Source organism: Pteropus vampyrus, unplaced genomic scaffold (assembly GCF_000151845.1).
Source record: "Pteropus vampyrus isolate Shadow unplaced genomic scaffold, Pvam_2.0 Scaffold55, whole genome shotgun sequence".
Taxonomy (NCBI): domain Eukaryota; kingdom Metazoa; phylum Chordata; class Mammalia; order Chiroptera; family Pteropodidae; genus Pteropus; species Pteropus vampyrus.
In genome coordinates this window covers 4,380,296-4,394,736 of record NW_011888836.1, presented here as the reverse complement: position 1 = coordinate 4,394,736, position 14,441 = coordinate 4,380,296, and the positions used below count along the sequence as shown (strand labels likewise).

General features: G+C 41.7%; 1 protein-coding gene across 1 annotated transcript in view; it reads left to right on the top strand.

Moving 5' to 3' along the window:
* Positions 1 to 14,441, top strand: part of LOC105292306 (laminin subunit alpha-3-like) — a 171,503-nt gene that overhangs the window by 94,678 nt on the left and 62,384 nt on the right. The window contains exons 10-13 of the mRNA XM_023530840.1: positions 2,149 to 2,239; positions 4,110 to 4,241; positions 5,393 to 5,455; positions 11,521 to 11,655. Of these exons, the coding sequence (XP_023386608.1) occupies positions 2,149 to 2,239; positions 4,110 to 4,241; positions 5,393 to 5,455; positions 11,521 to 11,655 (421 nt within the window). The remainder of the gene's footprint in view (positions 1 to 2,148; positions 2,240 to 4,109; positions 4,242 to 5,392; positions 5,456 to 11,520; positions 11,656 to 14,441) is intronic.

The following is a 14,441-nucleotide window of genomic DNA, read 5'->3' as shown; positions in this document are numbered from 1 at the left end:
GGTTTACTATTTTAAGTATTGGTTTGGGGTATGTGGCATTTTAAATAGGGTGGCCAGTTCCCCGGGATGTGGCATTTGAGTAAAGACCTGAAAGAAACAAGAAAATGAGCCAGGCATCTGTCTGGGGGAGAGCCTTCCAGCAGAGGGGATGGAAGGGCAGAGGGCCATGAGAGGGAGCAAGGGGCCCTGTGTGGTCGAAGGGGAGTGAGTAGGGGTAAATACATCAGAGAGGTAACAGAGGCCAGATCATGTTGGCCTTAGGAAGGAAATCAGATAGGGGGTTTTTCAGGGGTGCAGCCAACAAGTTGACTAGCCAATAGTTTCCTGTGCTTTGAGGTTCACAGAAATGAAAACCAGCAACAGTGCTGTGGGCATAGTCAAGGAATTGAGAGACAGGGAAATGGGGTTTACCTAAAGATTGAAAAGCACCTTGGAAAAGTTCTGCTTGAAGGAATTAGGACTGAAGAATTAGCAAAACGGGGCCAGGTTTCGCGGTGAACATTCTATAGAAAGCTAGAGGAGATGGTAAGTGTGGGGTGGGCTTACCTCCTACATAGATTCCACCAGGGCCCACCTACTCTTTAGTTTAGACAGCTGAGATTTTCTCATCCTGTTGTGTCATGCAAATGCAAATTAAGTACCCATTTCTCCCAGTAAGATTGTTTCTTCAGTGCTTCCAATGTAGAAATTAGGAAGCTACCACTGTCTTTGGTTCTCAAATTGGCCTTGGTCCAACCATGACCTTGACATCTATGGATAAAGAGCTGTGCAGTCACCTTCAGGGTGTGATGTGGGTCCTTGACAATTACCTGAGATCTAAAGGCAAACTATAGGCATTATTCCATCTGCAGGGTGATTCGTTTTTCTCTTTTTGTCATTAGTTGCTATTCCTTGTGTCTTAAAAATGTAACTTCTCTGTGGCAGGTGCTCATTGACCAAACTTTGTGGAAGAGAAAAAAGCCTGGGCTACCTACTTCAGATACCTAGTCCTCATTTCCTACACTAATGGGGAAAAAATTTAGGAACCAACATTAACCTGACATCCTCTGTCTCTTCTAAGCCACAGTGACAAACAACATAGTTGAGAGGTTAATTGGCATCTGATGGAAAGTCGTGTGGACTACAGCTGTTTCTTATTTGCCCCAAATGTTTACGCATGTAAATGTTAAGTCAGAGAAGTGGCCAGTGTGGTTTTAGACCTCAATGTTAAAGCGAATTCAGATTTTCGCCCACAGGACAAGGAGTGGTAATAAATAAAAGTCTGTAATTAATAAAATCATTTAAAACAAGAGAGAAGTTACAGAAAGAGTCTTTGTTCTCCCCTCCTACCCTCTGTGTTTCTATGCAGACTCTTTTAGGGTCAAAGTGTGTTATATTTGTTCTTTTTAACTTCCAATTGCCTTTCTTTTCATTAATAAAAGTACACTGTCCTTCTAACTGTTTCCCAATTAGAGAGCGAGAGAGGCAGAATTGAGCTGGATCCGTGGTGTGTGGTTTTTGGAAACTGCTGATATATGTTGGGTAATTTTATTTTGTGGCAATTACAACAATTAACCATGAAATATCAAAAGCTGCCTGGTATTATACTTTAAAATGAGCTCTGTGTATGAGACCCGTGCCTATATTTTCCATTCATGTAACAGAAATGTTTAAAGAATGGTTTCATGACTAAAGCACAGATAAAATTAGAATGGCAAGAGAAGAGATCTATATATGTGATCGCTTCCAAAAGCAGAGAAGATAGAAAGACACACGTGACTCTGTTCCTTCGGTCAAACCCAAGGGTGATTTATTATCCATTCATCACTTCTTCTGAATGAAGCTATGAAGAGTAGTCCTCTGAGGTTTTTTTCTCACTCAAATATCAGGTGCTTCAGTAAGGAAATTCTGCAGGAGGGGGAAAACCTGGGCTATACAGTTTCTGGAATTTGCTCTCATTTCCTTTTCCAATGGGAAAAAAATTCCAGACCCAAGTTTATGCCAGTGTCCTGTGGTAAATCTTGGAAACTCAAGGTCAAGGCTTATTTGTTTTTTAGTAACTTTGAAATTACAATTGTATATGATATAATTATTTCTCTGGATGAATAGCACAAAATAAAGACTTCTCCAGTACGATACCCTCTAAGTTTCTTTTGTCTTTTTTTCTAGCATAACACAGCTGGTATAAACTGTGAAAAGTGTGCTAAGGGTTATTACCGCCCTTATGGTGTTCCAGCTACTGCCCCCGATGGCTGCATCCGTAAGTTTCATTTCAATCCAGTGTATCTTAGACTGTGTATCCTGCTTTGAGAAGGTCATAAGGCTAAATTCTGATCAGATTCCTTTCTTTCTCTCCTTCATATTATTGGTTCACTCTTTACCATGTGACCTAGACAGTTACATCTCTCTAAAGATTTCTTATATATAAATGGAAATGATGATATATTCCCTATGTTAAATAAAATGTCCTCAAAAGTCACTAGGAAAATACTAAGCATTGGGCTTGTCACATACTAGGCCTGCAACAAATGTCAGTTCTTCTGTTTCCTGTTGTTTCGACGTTTCTATGATCTCCAGTAATTTCAAATTTTTGTCAAAAGTGGTATCAAGACAACATAGTAAAGATCTTACAAGGATTTAATAATAGTCATAATATTTAAAATAGCTACAATTTATTGAACATTTGCTATATGCAAGGCATTAGATACTTTCAGAAATGTCTTATTGAATTATCATAATAAATTTAGAATATTGTATTATTATTCTAATTTTTAGATATAGGGAAACCAAAGGGTCTGAGTAGTTAAATATTTTAGCCTGGGTGACAAAAACATAACTGGTAGATCCAGGATGTAATTCATACCTGTCAGGAGCCACTGTGCCATACTATATCCATTATATACAAAAATGCCACTGGTTCTTCTTTGCAGAATTAACCGTCAGAGGTGAGGTTATGGACTTTACCCTACATGTGTAAACTATTCGGTTCTTTTCTATTCTTTGGCTGCCACAGTTGGAAAACAACTCCAGCCCTGAAATTGACCTCTGTGCCCACCATCCCCCAAATTCATTCTTCATATCATTAACATTTTAGGGCATCAAAGTCCAAAGAGTGTGTGGATTCTGATCTATCTCTCTCTAGAACATTTTTAGATAACCATCATCCCACGAAGTAATATGTCCATCATTTTTCTTGTGCCCACAAAAAATAAGCATTGACTAAAGAAAACAGACAGCATGAATGCAGTCGTACCTTGTTTTGGAACCTCAATTTTCCATCACTTTTCTAGTTTATTTTTTTGTCACTGAGGTGGTCTCATAGAGATAGTGGAGGCTTAGCATAAATCCTAAACAAATTAAGTAAAGGACAGCAGGAGAAGCCAGCTTGGGAGGAGAGGGTCCTTGGTGCTCGCAGCTTCTCCAGTCTCTCAGTCTCTCATGGGACATACACTTAACTGAGCTATGATATTATTTTTAGTGTCCAAAATGAGGACCTGCCAGGTCAAGGGAAGCTCCCAAATGAAGGTGTTACCAAACTTTTTATACTCCAAGTATGTCCCTTTGAAATGCAAACCTAATAATTGTATTGGTTGCAAGAACTGCTTAGTATGTCGTTAATACTCAAATCTAGCATTTGTGTTATGGGTGCAATCTTGCTATGCTGTCCACAGATTATATATCCATGTCTGGGCATCCCACACTTGTGTCTGCATCACAACTGTGTAATGATGACCACTGTGTAGATATTCACAGTTGGCTTATGACCAGGAGCGACTGTGCCTAACAGACCTGCTAGGAGCTTCAGGACACATCCACTCACCCAGCCCCTCTGATTGTAGTTGGTGCAGGCTTTGCCTCTTTTTCAGTGAGCTGAGCAGTGCTCAGTGTAATAAACTACATTCTCAAGAACATCTCAGTGTGGATGTCATTAAAGCTCATTTCTAAGGGCCCATGGGGGTCAGTCAGTGGGAACCATCAACCACATTTAAAGTGGTAAAAAGGATGTGCCCTTTCAAGAATGACCGTAGACCAACGATAAAGTATTAAGCACTGCCCGTGAAGTATTGGGACATATTTGTCTTATTAACTGCAGCGAAGGACTGACCTTTGAAAACTGGAATTTCTCTTAGCTTGCAGCTGTAACTCTGAGCATGCAGATGACTGTGAGCAAAGCTCAGGCCGCTGTATCTGCAAGCCAAATTTCCATGGCGACAACTGTGAGAAGTGTGCAGTCGGATACTACAATTTCCCATTTTGCTTGAGTAAGTACTATTGTAGAAGGAGAGGCCTCCCTTCTTGGCACATGCTGGGCTTTGTACATTAACACCTGAGGGCATGGCAGATGGGGTGGGGTGTGTGGAGGGGAGGCAGTAATGGGGCATGGTAGATGTATTTATGTGAAAGTGCTTGCAGAAGTTTGGAATATTAAACTCATATGTGTATGTTTTATAGTGTTATCTATCTCCAAAGTGTTAGGTTATACGATAGACATCACCATTTCAGTAGGTCAGAAGGGTCAAATATTGGCAATTTCAACTTAATATTAATCCACGTTTGTGGTTTTTCATCATTAACCTAGAAAAAATGTCATGGGCTTCCAGATGTTCATTTGCATATAGTGTATGTTATGTTTTGGGTTTCCAGGAGGATGTGTTTCCTCTTTCCCACTGTACAATGAACCAAATTATTACGGGTCCCCATTTTACCCCACTGCAATGATCTAAGTGAACATTTTGGCATCTTGGAGAGAAAAAAATATATATTTGTTAGAACATGAAGCAGAAGAGTCTTTGAAATAGGCTCTGCAAATTGTGACAAGAACCGTGGTTCTGTTCTGCAACAGTGTAAAACTGCACTTTGGTGTAAGGACAAAAATATTTTAAGACAAAGCCTCCCCATTGCTACATTAGTTCTTGCCCATTCTCACCCTCACAACTCTACAGTCTCAGAAAAAGCAGATTGGGTTGAGAGGATCTGGGGGCAGGACACATGTGAATAAGGAGACTCTATGTCCTGACTCACACCTGTTGTCCCATGGTAATTATTAAACTACCACCCACTTTCACTGAAAAAAAAAAAAAAAGTTTAAAGCTAGTCTAAAAATTTTACATTGAATAAAAAAAAAAATGATTCTAAAAGAACCAAGCTTATTCTTGCTTAGACTGAGACTTAGATATTATGAGCATGAAATATCCAATTCTGTTCATTACTATACAAATCGGAATGTCTAACCAGTCTGGTTTCAATTACTAGATGCATTTTAAATATAGCCATATTGGCTTTCTTTAAAGTGATCTGCACATGCTACTTTTTACTAAGTTAAAGAGGGCTTCTTTCCAGGTAGTGAAATTTAAAATTTTATTTTACTGTCTCCTTAATCCTTCTCTGTATTTTTAATAAACTATTTTTCTAGGAATTCCAATTTTCCCTATTTCTACTCCCAGTCCAGAAGATCCAGTAGCTGGAAATATAAAAGGTAAATAACCTCTATTTTGGTTTAACTTTGATGAATATGTAAGTAAGAGAGTGAGTCAGGGAGTGAAGGGAGCCATTATGAAGATATATTAGCAATCAGGGTCCTACAACAGCTCTGCAGGTGTCTGGGGAGAAGCATCCAGACACAAGAGAGAGCAAGGGCAGAGTCGCTGGGGCAGGAGCATGCTGGGAGTATTCACTGAATAAAAGGGAGACAAGGGGTGTGAAAGCAGAGTGAACGAAGAGGAGAGGGGTGAAAAAGTGAAGCTCCGGGGGCCAGATGGTGGCCCTCTTCAGCCATTGCAAAGATTTAACCTTCTCCTCTGAATGAGACGGGAGCCACGGAGAGTTTTGCACCCAGAAATGACATTATATATGGATCTTTGTGGCTATTGTGTTGAAAACCAATTGTAGGGGGAGAAGAGAAGAAGCAGGAAGATGTCATGGGAAGCCATTGCCATAATCCATAAGGAAGAAACGATGGTGACTCATACCCAGGAGGTCTCAGCAGAGGCAACAAGAAAGGGACAGATTGTGGGCATAATCTGAAGATAGAACTGACAGGACTTGCTGGGGGATTTCGGGACTGGAAGCGGGATATGAGAGAAGAAAAAGAGGTTACTTTTGGCGACTCCAGGGCTTTTGGATGGAGTAAGCAAGAGAGATGTTGCCATCTATTGAGACAGGAAAGGCCGTAGAGGAGAAGGAGGAGCGCGTGTGCTAGGGGATGGGCGGGCGGATGCAGTGGTGGAAGTTGGGGGACACTTTCATCTGGTCGTTTCCTTTTTTGCTCTGTCAGAAAGTGAGGATGGGAGGAAGTCTCAGAGTTGAGGAGAGAGAAGATCTGAAAAAATCACTCTAGAATGTGGGGGAGTGAAGGGGAATGTCTTAGGATTTGGGGGCAGCACAAAAGGCTCACCTGAGTTCAGGACTAACATGACCCAGTTTCCTTTCCTATGCTGTTTCCTGCTTCTGCCCTACCTGTACCCGGCTCCTATGAATAAACCATAGCACTATGCGATATGTGGGGCACTGTCTTAAGTTTGCATTGAACACCTGGTCACTGGGAGACAGCTGCTCTGCTTGACTTGGTTTCTGATCCCCACAGGGCCTACCATGCTATCCTGCCCACAGCGGGTATAATCAAGTGCTTCTTTAAATGCTTGTTAGTTGACAAGAATAGAACTCGGCTTTTGAACTTTGATTATGATGCACATCTCTGGTCTTCTGCCACAAGAATGTTTTAGATCTCCTACTTACTTTCTGTTTATAGTAATCCCTTTCTTATTCAATTTCTTTTTCTCCCCAAGTAGACTGGTGACGACTTCAGGAACAGAAATTTAATTGAACTTGAAGGGAAGTTCAGACATCTGTTACACAATATTAGGGAAGCCTTAGAACACAGCCTCAAGGAAAAGAAGTTTAATTAGTGCAGTTAGACTTATTTGGGAATTTGAATGCACAGACATCCACTTCAATCTAATCTTTTATTAATGTATTACAAAAAAAACCCACTCAATTTGGGGCTTAACTCCTGGCAGTGAGCATTAGAAGCACAAACATCTCAACTGCCAGAAGATATATGGTACTGGGTAATACTGCGCACCCTTCAACCCCCAAGAATTTTAATTCTTTAAGACGCATTGATGCTTTCATGTCTTCTAATACAGTGGTTCTTGGACAGTACTGTGTTTCAGAAGCCTTTGCTTTTACAAGATATAAATTCCTGTGTATCACCCCAGATCTTAATCTAGATTTCCAGAGGTGAAGCCCAGGCTTTTATTTTGAACAAGTTTTCCACATGATTTTGACATATGTCTCTTGTTAAGAACCACTCTTCTAGTTAGTAAAAATTTCCATTTAGTGGTTGGCAAACTTTCCTGTGAAGGGTCAGATAGTAAATATTTTCAGCTTTATAGGCAAAGTTGCAATACTTAGCTTTGCTGCTGTAGCAGGAAAGCAACTACAGGCAATGTGGAAATGAATGAACTTGGCTGTGTTCCAATAAAACTTTATTTACTAAAGCAGAGATGGATTGGTGCTTAGGCCATAATTTACAGATCCTGGGAGTATATCAGAATCTCTGAATTTCAGATTCAATTCTCAGCAATCGTGTTTTACCAGGAGATTCCAATATGCAGCCAAGATCAAGAACCACTGCTCTAGAAAATCCATATGCTCAATTGCAGACTGAAGCTTTGAAGCAAAAGGACAGAAGAGTTTTGCGGATCAGAACGTTTGCAGGTTTCTCATTGTATTTTATGACCCTGAACATTATTAAGGTTTTCTGGGTCCAAGTGATTAGTTATATCTACTTAAGATTTATTTTCAGGAAGTCAATATATAATTGACACATCTCAAGGCCTCCTTTTGAACATGACAGCATACGCAAAACATACACACTAGAGGGATACTAGCCTACAGACACATGTACACTTTTATTCCTCCAAGTTCAAACAAAGAACAGAAACAAGCAAAATCAACAGCTACAGAAAGACTCCAGGTGCTTGATATGATCTCGGGATGGTTATGTAAAGCAGCCCAATTGGCCTGAAGACATGGCTGTTCAGGGAGTCTTTTGACAAACAGAGTGGAAAGGTTTTGATTCCTCCAATCACTTTGTTAGGAGCTACTTGCCATTGCCAAAGTTTTGATGTCTGTGTGGTTGAAACTAAGGATGAGAACTCTGAGGTCGAAGTGACAGCCACTGGGCATGCTTTCCTGGCTGTGTCTCTCCTCCTCAGGCTGGGCATTTATTCTGCCTGGCAGGGTGGGGCAGTCACTACTAGCATGGAGACCTGCCCTATAAGGCTTAGAGAAAGACACACAAATTATCTGTTTGGAAGCTCAGTGTAGATGCCAATAAAATAGAATTCAAGGAATTGTGTATACTGAAGAGAATTGTAGTCTTGAATATTTAGCATATGCTTCATTCATCAAACTTCTCTTAAGTGCCTATTCTGTACTAAGCATGGACAAGGCAGCTGCACAGTCCCTGCTCCCTGGAAGCTCTCAGGGAGACACACAGGTAAACAGTTGTAGCAGCAGGTTAATGCTACGACTAGCCAAGAACACAAAGCCATGGGAGCATATAGAAGGCATATCCTACAGCCCCTAACAGAAGGGAGGGAGGGAAGGTGGGAGAGCAGGTGGGAAGGAAGGGAAGGAAGGAGGGAGGGAGGGAGAAGGGAGAGGTTATAGAATGGCTTTCCTAAAGCGGGAGGAGGAGGCATCTGAGCTGAGTCTTGGAACATGAAGGACTTAGCCAGGCAGAAGGGCAGCTAAGAGAAAACATGGGGATAGAAGAGAAAATATGGCAGGTAGGTCACTGAGACTGAATCATGGAGAAGGAGGAAGAAGTAGAAGAAGTGAAGTGTGGGATGGGAAGAGGAGAGGAAAAGATGAGAGTGAGCAGCCAGGCTCAGATGTGCAGGGTACAGGGCAGAGCTGCACCTCATCTGAGGGGACACCATACCCACTGAGGGCATTGCAGAGTTATCATAATGATTGTATAGCAAGTGACAGGAAAGCATCTTGAGGAAGGGACATCTTTTTCTAGTTGGGCAAAGGTGCTGCGTGGGCTGCTGGCAGCCTGGAAGATTTTAAAGGATCTATTATTTCACATATGTCAAGGACTGTGAGTTGTGTCATGAAGGCATTGGGTCACTTTTGAGGAATTTAAACTGGAAAGTGATATGAAAAGAAAGATCACTCTTGTCACCAGGAGGGAAAATGAATTGGAAGGGGCAAGATGGGAAACAGACGGCCTGGTTAGAAAGCTATTGAAGTAACAAGGATGAGATTCTGAAGGAAGGCTCTGGAACTTTGGAAGGCGAGGAAGATTTCAGGGACTTTCCTGAGATCTAGTCACTATGACTTGGTGATAGGTGTGGGAGGTGAAGGTGAGGGGCCCAGAGGTTTTTGGCTCTGGCACTGTGTGGGACTACTTGCTAGACAAAAAAAGAAAATATTGAAAAGTGAATTTCAGAAACAGAATTAAAAAAAAAAATAGGTACTACATGTTTTCTTTCTGTTTACAAATGGTTGTAAATTAGGATTCCTTGGACCTCAATGCCAACATAAAGTTCAAGTTTCTTACTTAATTCTAATGCCTTGTTTAATGCTAAGACTGTATTTGACAGTAAAACTTTTCCTTTCTCAATACCATAGGGCTGTGGTATTGAGAACTTGTATGGAAGCTGGGATGCAGGGTCAGGGCAGTGTTCATGCCAGCCTGGGTTCCAAGGCTTCTTTTGTGATGAATGTGCCTTTGAACACTCCGATGCCCTTTTTGCCAAATTAGGTGACCGTTTGATTTAGGTACGAACAAGTTAGGGATTATGTAAAGACCACAAAATTTGTTCTGATTTACCATGATCTTTTTTTAATTACTGTATTAGGAAAAAGAGTTCCACAACTTTGTTATTAACCTTTTTTCTGAAAGGTTAAGGGTTTAGGGCAAAGGGGAATATCTATTATTTTATCCCTTGAAGAAAATGTTTCCAAAATGCCTAAGCCCTCCCTTCCTTGATAAATAAGGTGAAACTAGTCAAATCCTTGAGTCTTTCAGGATCTAGCTCATGGGACCATGTTGCAATTTAGATGCTAATGTTTTTGATAGAAATGTAGATGTTTTAAATATGAGATTGGTTTGGCTATGTATATATACTATTCTAGGACATACCTTGAATGTGGCTTTTAAAATCGGTTATCAGCTTGTATTTTTAGTATAATAGAAAGAGCATGGGCTTTAGAATCAGACAGACCTGGGATCGGATCCTGATTCTGCTTTTCTGGCTGTGTGACCTTAGACAAGTTAATTAACCTTTCTGAGCATCTTTTTCCTCAACTATAAAATTCTTGCCTATCTTATAGGGCTCTTCCTTGACTATGGGATTTTTTTATTCATTTATAATGAAGTTAAACAAAAGCCCTGTCTTTTTAAGAAATGTTTATTTATTGAGAAATACTATATGATGGCACTGGCAGCCCTGAGGTAACCTCTCACTAAATGTTCAGTCTGATAAGTATTTCACTCATCTGTTGCTGCATAGTAAATCACCCTAAAACGTAGTGGCTTAAAACAACAGCAGTTATTTTTCACAATTGTGTGGGTTGGTCAGGCCATCTTTCTGCTGGACTTGCTGGAGGGTATGCTGGGGACAGCTGGGCATCTCTCTCCACTTGGCCTTTCATTCTCGAGGAGGCCACACTGGGTACCTCACATGGCAGTCTCAGGGTTCCCAGAGAGTGAGAATGGAAACCGCAAAGGCTGTTGTGACCTGGGCTCAGAAATCCCACAGCACTTGCACCTCATTTGGCTGGTTAAAGTCAGTCGTGAGGCCTGGAAGTGATTTCAGTAATTAAAGGGTTGTGAAAGACAAACACAGCTAAGACAGAGAATAGGAAAGGAAGTGGGGAGCCTACTTGCACAATTGGTTGAGGAAGACCTTCCTAGGAGTTGACTTTGAACTGAGACCTGAAGGATGAGGAAGAACCAGGGGAGGGGCGTTACAGACAAAGGGAACAGACAGAGCAAAGGTGAGAAAGTACTTGTCTGTGGGATCAGAAGCAGCGTGAGTCCTGGAGGATCAGAAAGGCCTCGTGCCTGGAGGATTAAGTGAAGCCACCCAAGTGAAGCCCCTAAAAGCCACACTTGGCACATAGTAGGGCTAAATTTATGTTCGTTTCTTTTCTGGTACAAAATGCAAAGTAGAAATATGTTTAATTCAAGATTGTCATTAGACGGAAATCTATTAAGTTGAAGTTTTACTGTACGCGTATCAGATTCGGGGGAAAATAGATGTTTCCATGGGAGTAGATATTAAGAGATCGTAGCTATTTTTCAAACTAAGGCCCACCCTGGATGTTTCATAGTGGCATCTCTGATCCTTCTTGAATATTTGTTTTATTTCTCTTTAAGATGTAGTCTTCTGGGTTAAAAATGTCTGTAAGCCATAGAGAACTTATTATCTATGTTTCTATGATGGAAACTTGGGGTAAGGGAGAGCTTGACAAAGAAATGGAGGAGGGAGACTGCCCCTGAAAGTCTCTTTTCCTTCTCAGGATGTGACTGTAACTTGGAGGGCGTCCTCCCTGAAATATGTAACGCCCATGGAAGGTGCCTATGCCGCCCTGGGGTGGAGGGCCCTCTCTGTGACGCCTGCCGCTCGGGTTTCTACTCATTCCCTATTTGCCAAGGTAAGTGGGCAACACATTGCATAAGGATCATCCATCCCCCAAGATGAATTTTCTCCTAGGGAAATGCAGAGGCTCCTTCTGGCAGAGATATGTGGCCTGCAGTTTAATAAATGAGCCCTCGGCTTATATATGTGTGTTACACGGAACTGTCCTCCTACCTGGGCCATGTCACCTCTTTTTCTTTGTTTTTCCAACCTTACCCTTCCTCCTCCCTGGTGGTCAAGTGCAGGGGCTTTGGCGTCAGCTGACTGTGTGCAAATCCTGGCTTTGGAGAGAAGGTGGTATCTGGGCAGTGTTTACAAACCTGCCAAATCTAAGCTTGGGGCTATAGGAAGCAGAGCATTCCATAGAGAGGGAAGGCATACACAAACCCACAAACTCCTTCCTTCCTTCTATTCTGTGTCCTAGTATGCTGTCCCGGTATGAGTCACTGAAAGGGATGGAGGCCTGAGGAGGAGGCATGTCTGGCCCGGTCCCTAGAGCATTATAGGTGTGTGGTAAATGGTGGGTGAATGAGCAAATAAATGAATGAATTTGCCCAAATTCTTCTCTGCCTCCTCCTCACTGCCTGCCATTATTCTAATCCCAGTGGCTGATATAGGGAAGGGAGGGGAAAGAAGAGAAGATTATCAGTCAGGGCTCAAGGCAGGAACTAGACACCACTACAGATATTATAAACAGACAGAGACTTGCATATAGGTAATTAGGTGCTACTCTGAGTTGTTAAAGGCTGCAAGAGCAGGTTCCAGGCTGGTATCCCAAGGAGGCCTCCAGTGGAATGGCTGAGTGTTAAGCCCGGACTGCTGTAGTGCGGCTCAATAATAGGAGAATTTCAGAACTGCTGTCTCCACGGCCATCTCTTGCCACTCAGGAAGCCAGACAGGGCACAGCTGCAGGAACCCTGTGCATAGGAAGGCAGCCTCTTTCTTACTTCCCACCTTTCTAATCTTATTTGAGTACTTCTTATTTGCAAAATGCAATTGGCATCTAGACATCCATAACCCAACTCCAGGAGGCTCTTGGAAGTGCTGTTTCTAGATTTCCAGCCTCTGAACACAGTTAAAGACTGGAATTGGTATTGAGCCATTTTGTCCACAAGGTCTGTTACATAAATAGCTGTGCATGAAGGACTGGAACAGGAAAAATCCTTCTGGGAGCTAGAGGACAAAATGACAAAGAGCAAGGTTCACACTGGCTATCAACTTAGGCAACTTACTTAGCCCCTCTGTTCCTCAGTCTCCTAATAATAGTGCCCACTCTGTATGTGTTGTGCAGGTTACAGATGTACTGATGTGTAAAGCTCCTACAGCCTGGAAAGCACTCATTTGTAGGGTAGCTGTTATATCTTAACTCTCCTTCTTCTGCCCCATATTGCCCTCTGAATCATTTTAGAACCTATAGCCCCAATCCTAGTTGATCTCCCTGTTTGCATAGGTGTTAGTGTGTCAAAAGCCCCTCCTTTTCCTCCTGGCACCCTGGCATGCTTTGTTCATGGACCTCTATCTTCTGTCCCCACTTCTCAGCCTTTGCCCCTCTGGGGCCACAGATCTCAGCAGTCCCTGCCTAGAGATTTCATCACCTGGCAGGTGGGAAGGTAAGGAAAGGAAGGCGGTATCTTTTCTTTCTCTGCTTTGACTTCAACCAGAGAAATTTAGTATTAGAAGTTGGAATGCCCAATGCATTTCCCATGGAAACATCAGCACAGCTGATGCTCATTTTTGAATTGTGTGACTCACACTAGAGGTTGATTTTGTGCTAAATTGGCAATGTGGTCTGGGGCGGTAACCTTGTCCTTGTACATAACATTGTTGCTGCAGGACGATATCCTAAGTAATGAAGTTTTGGAGCACAAGGTGGAGATGCTTACATTTCTATTCTAAGTTGGAGACACTGCCTCTCTCATTGACAAAATGAAGAACAGAAGGGAGATGCGATGGAGGCCTTACATATCAGCTGTCCACTAGAGTCCAAGCTTAGATGGACTTTATGTTGGGAGTAGGAGAGATTATGTATAGTGAAGATGAACTCTATTTAACAAAACAGGAGGAGAAGGGTTGGGGCAGCCGAGTTGTTTCTCTCATTCCCCTCCACCAAATACTTAAACTGGGTCTGTAACAGGTAAGCATTTTCTAGCTGTCCTTTTTTTTGGACAGTCTGCAAAATATAGGCTCTTTGGGGGCAAGGAGTGGACAAAAGTATCTCATGTTAATAATTTACTGACATTGGTGTTCTGCTTTAGCTGCCATCCTTTTAGCAAAAGCAAAATATTCTTGGTGATAAGTATTTCAAAGGTTTCCTTTTTTCCTCTTCTACACCAGCTACAATTCCAAAATTATTCTGGTAAAATAAATTTAAGAAACATTCCAACCTACTTATTAACTTGAGCAAGGCCATCAGATCGTGCCTTTGTGTTTATGGATACAAAGGTAAAGAGTATTATAACATTTCAAGAATGTTCTTTTTCATATTTCTTTTCTAGTGGAATAAATTAAGGCAGGTGTGTTCAGAATAAAGCAGAAGGGAGGTGGAACTTCCAGAACAACAGAGTAAACAGCTCCGTAGACCTCCTCTCCAGCAAAACAAAACTTTAACTGGAAAACAATTTAAACACTCATTTACAGTCTCTGGAAATTGTCCTAAGAGCATACAGCAAATGAAGAAACATTAATTTAGAAAATTTCAATCTCAGTAAGAACAGTGAGCCTTTGACATTTGAGCTTTGTTATGAACCCCCAACTCTGTTTTATAGAAGCTCTACCCTGGATGTGTACAGCCAAGAAGGTGGG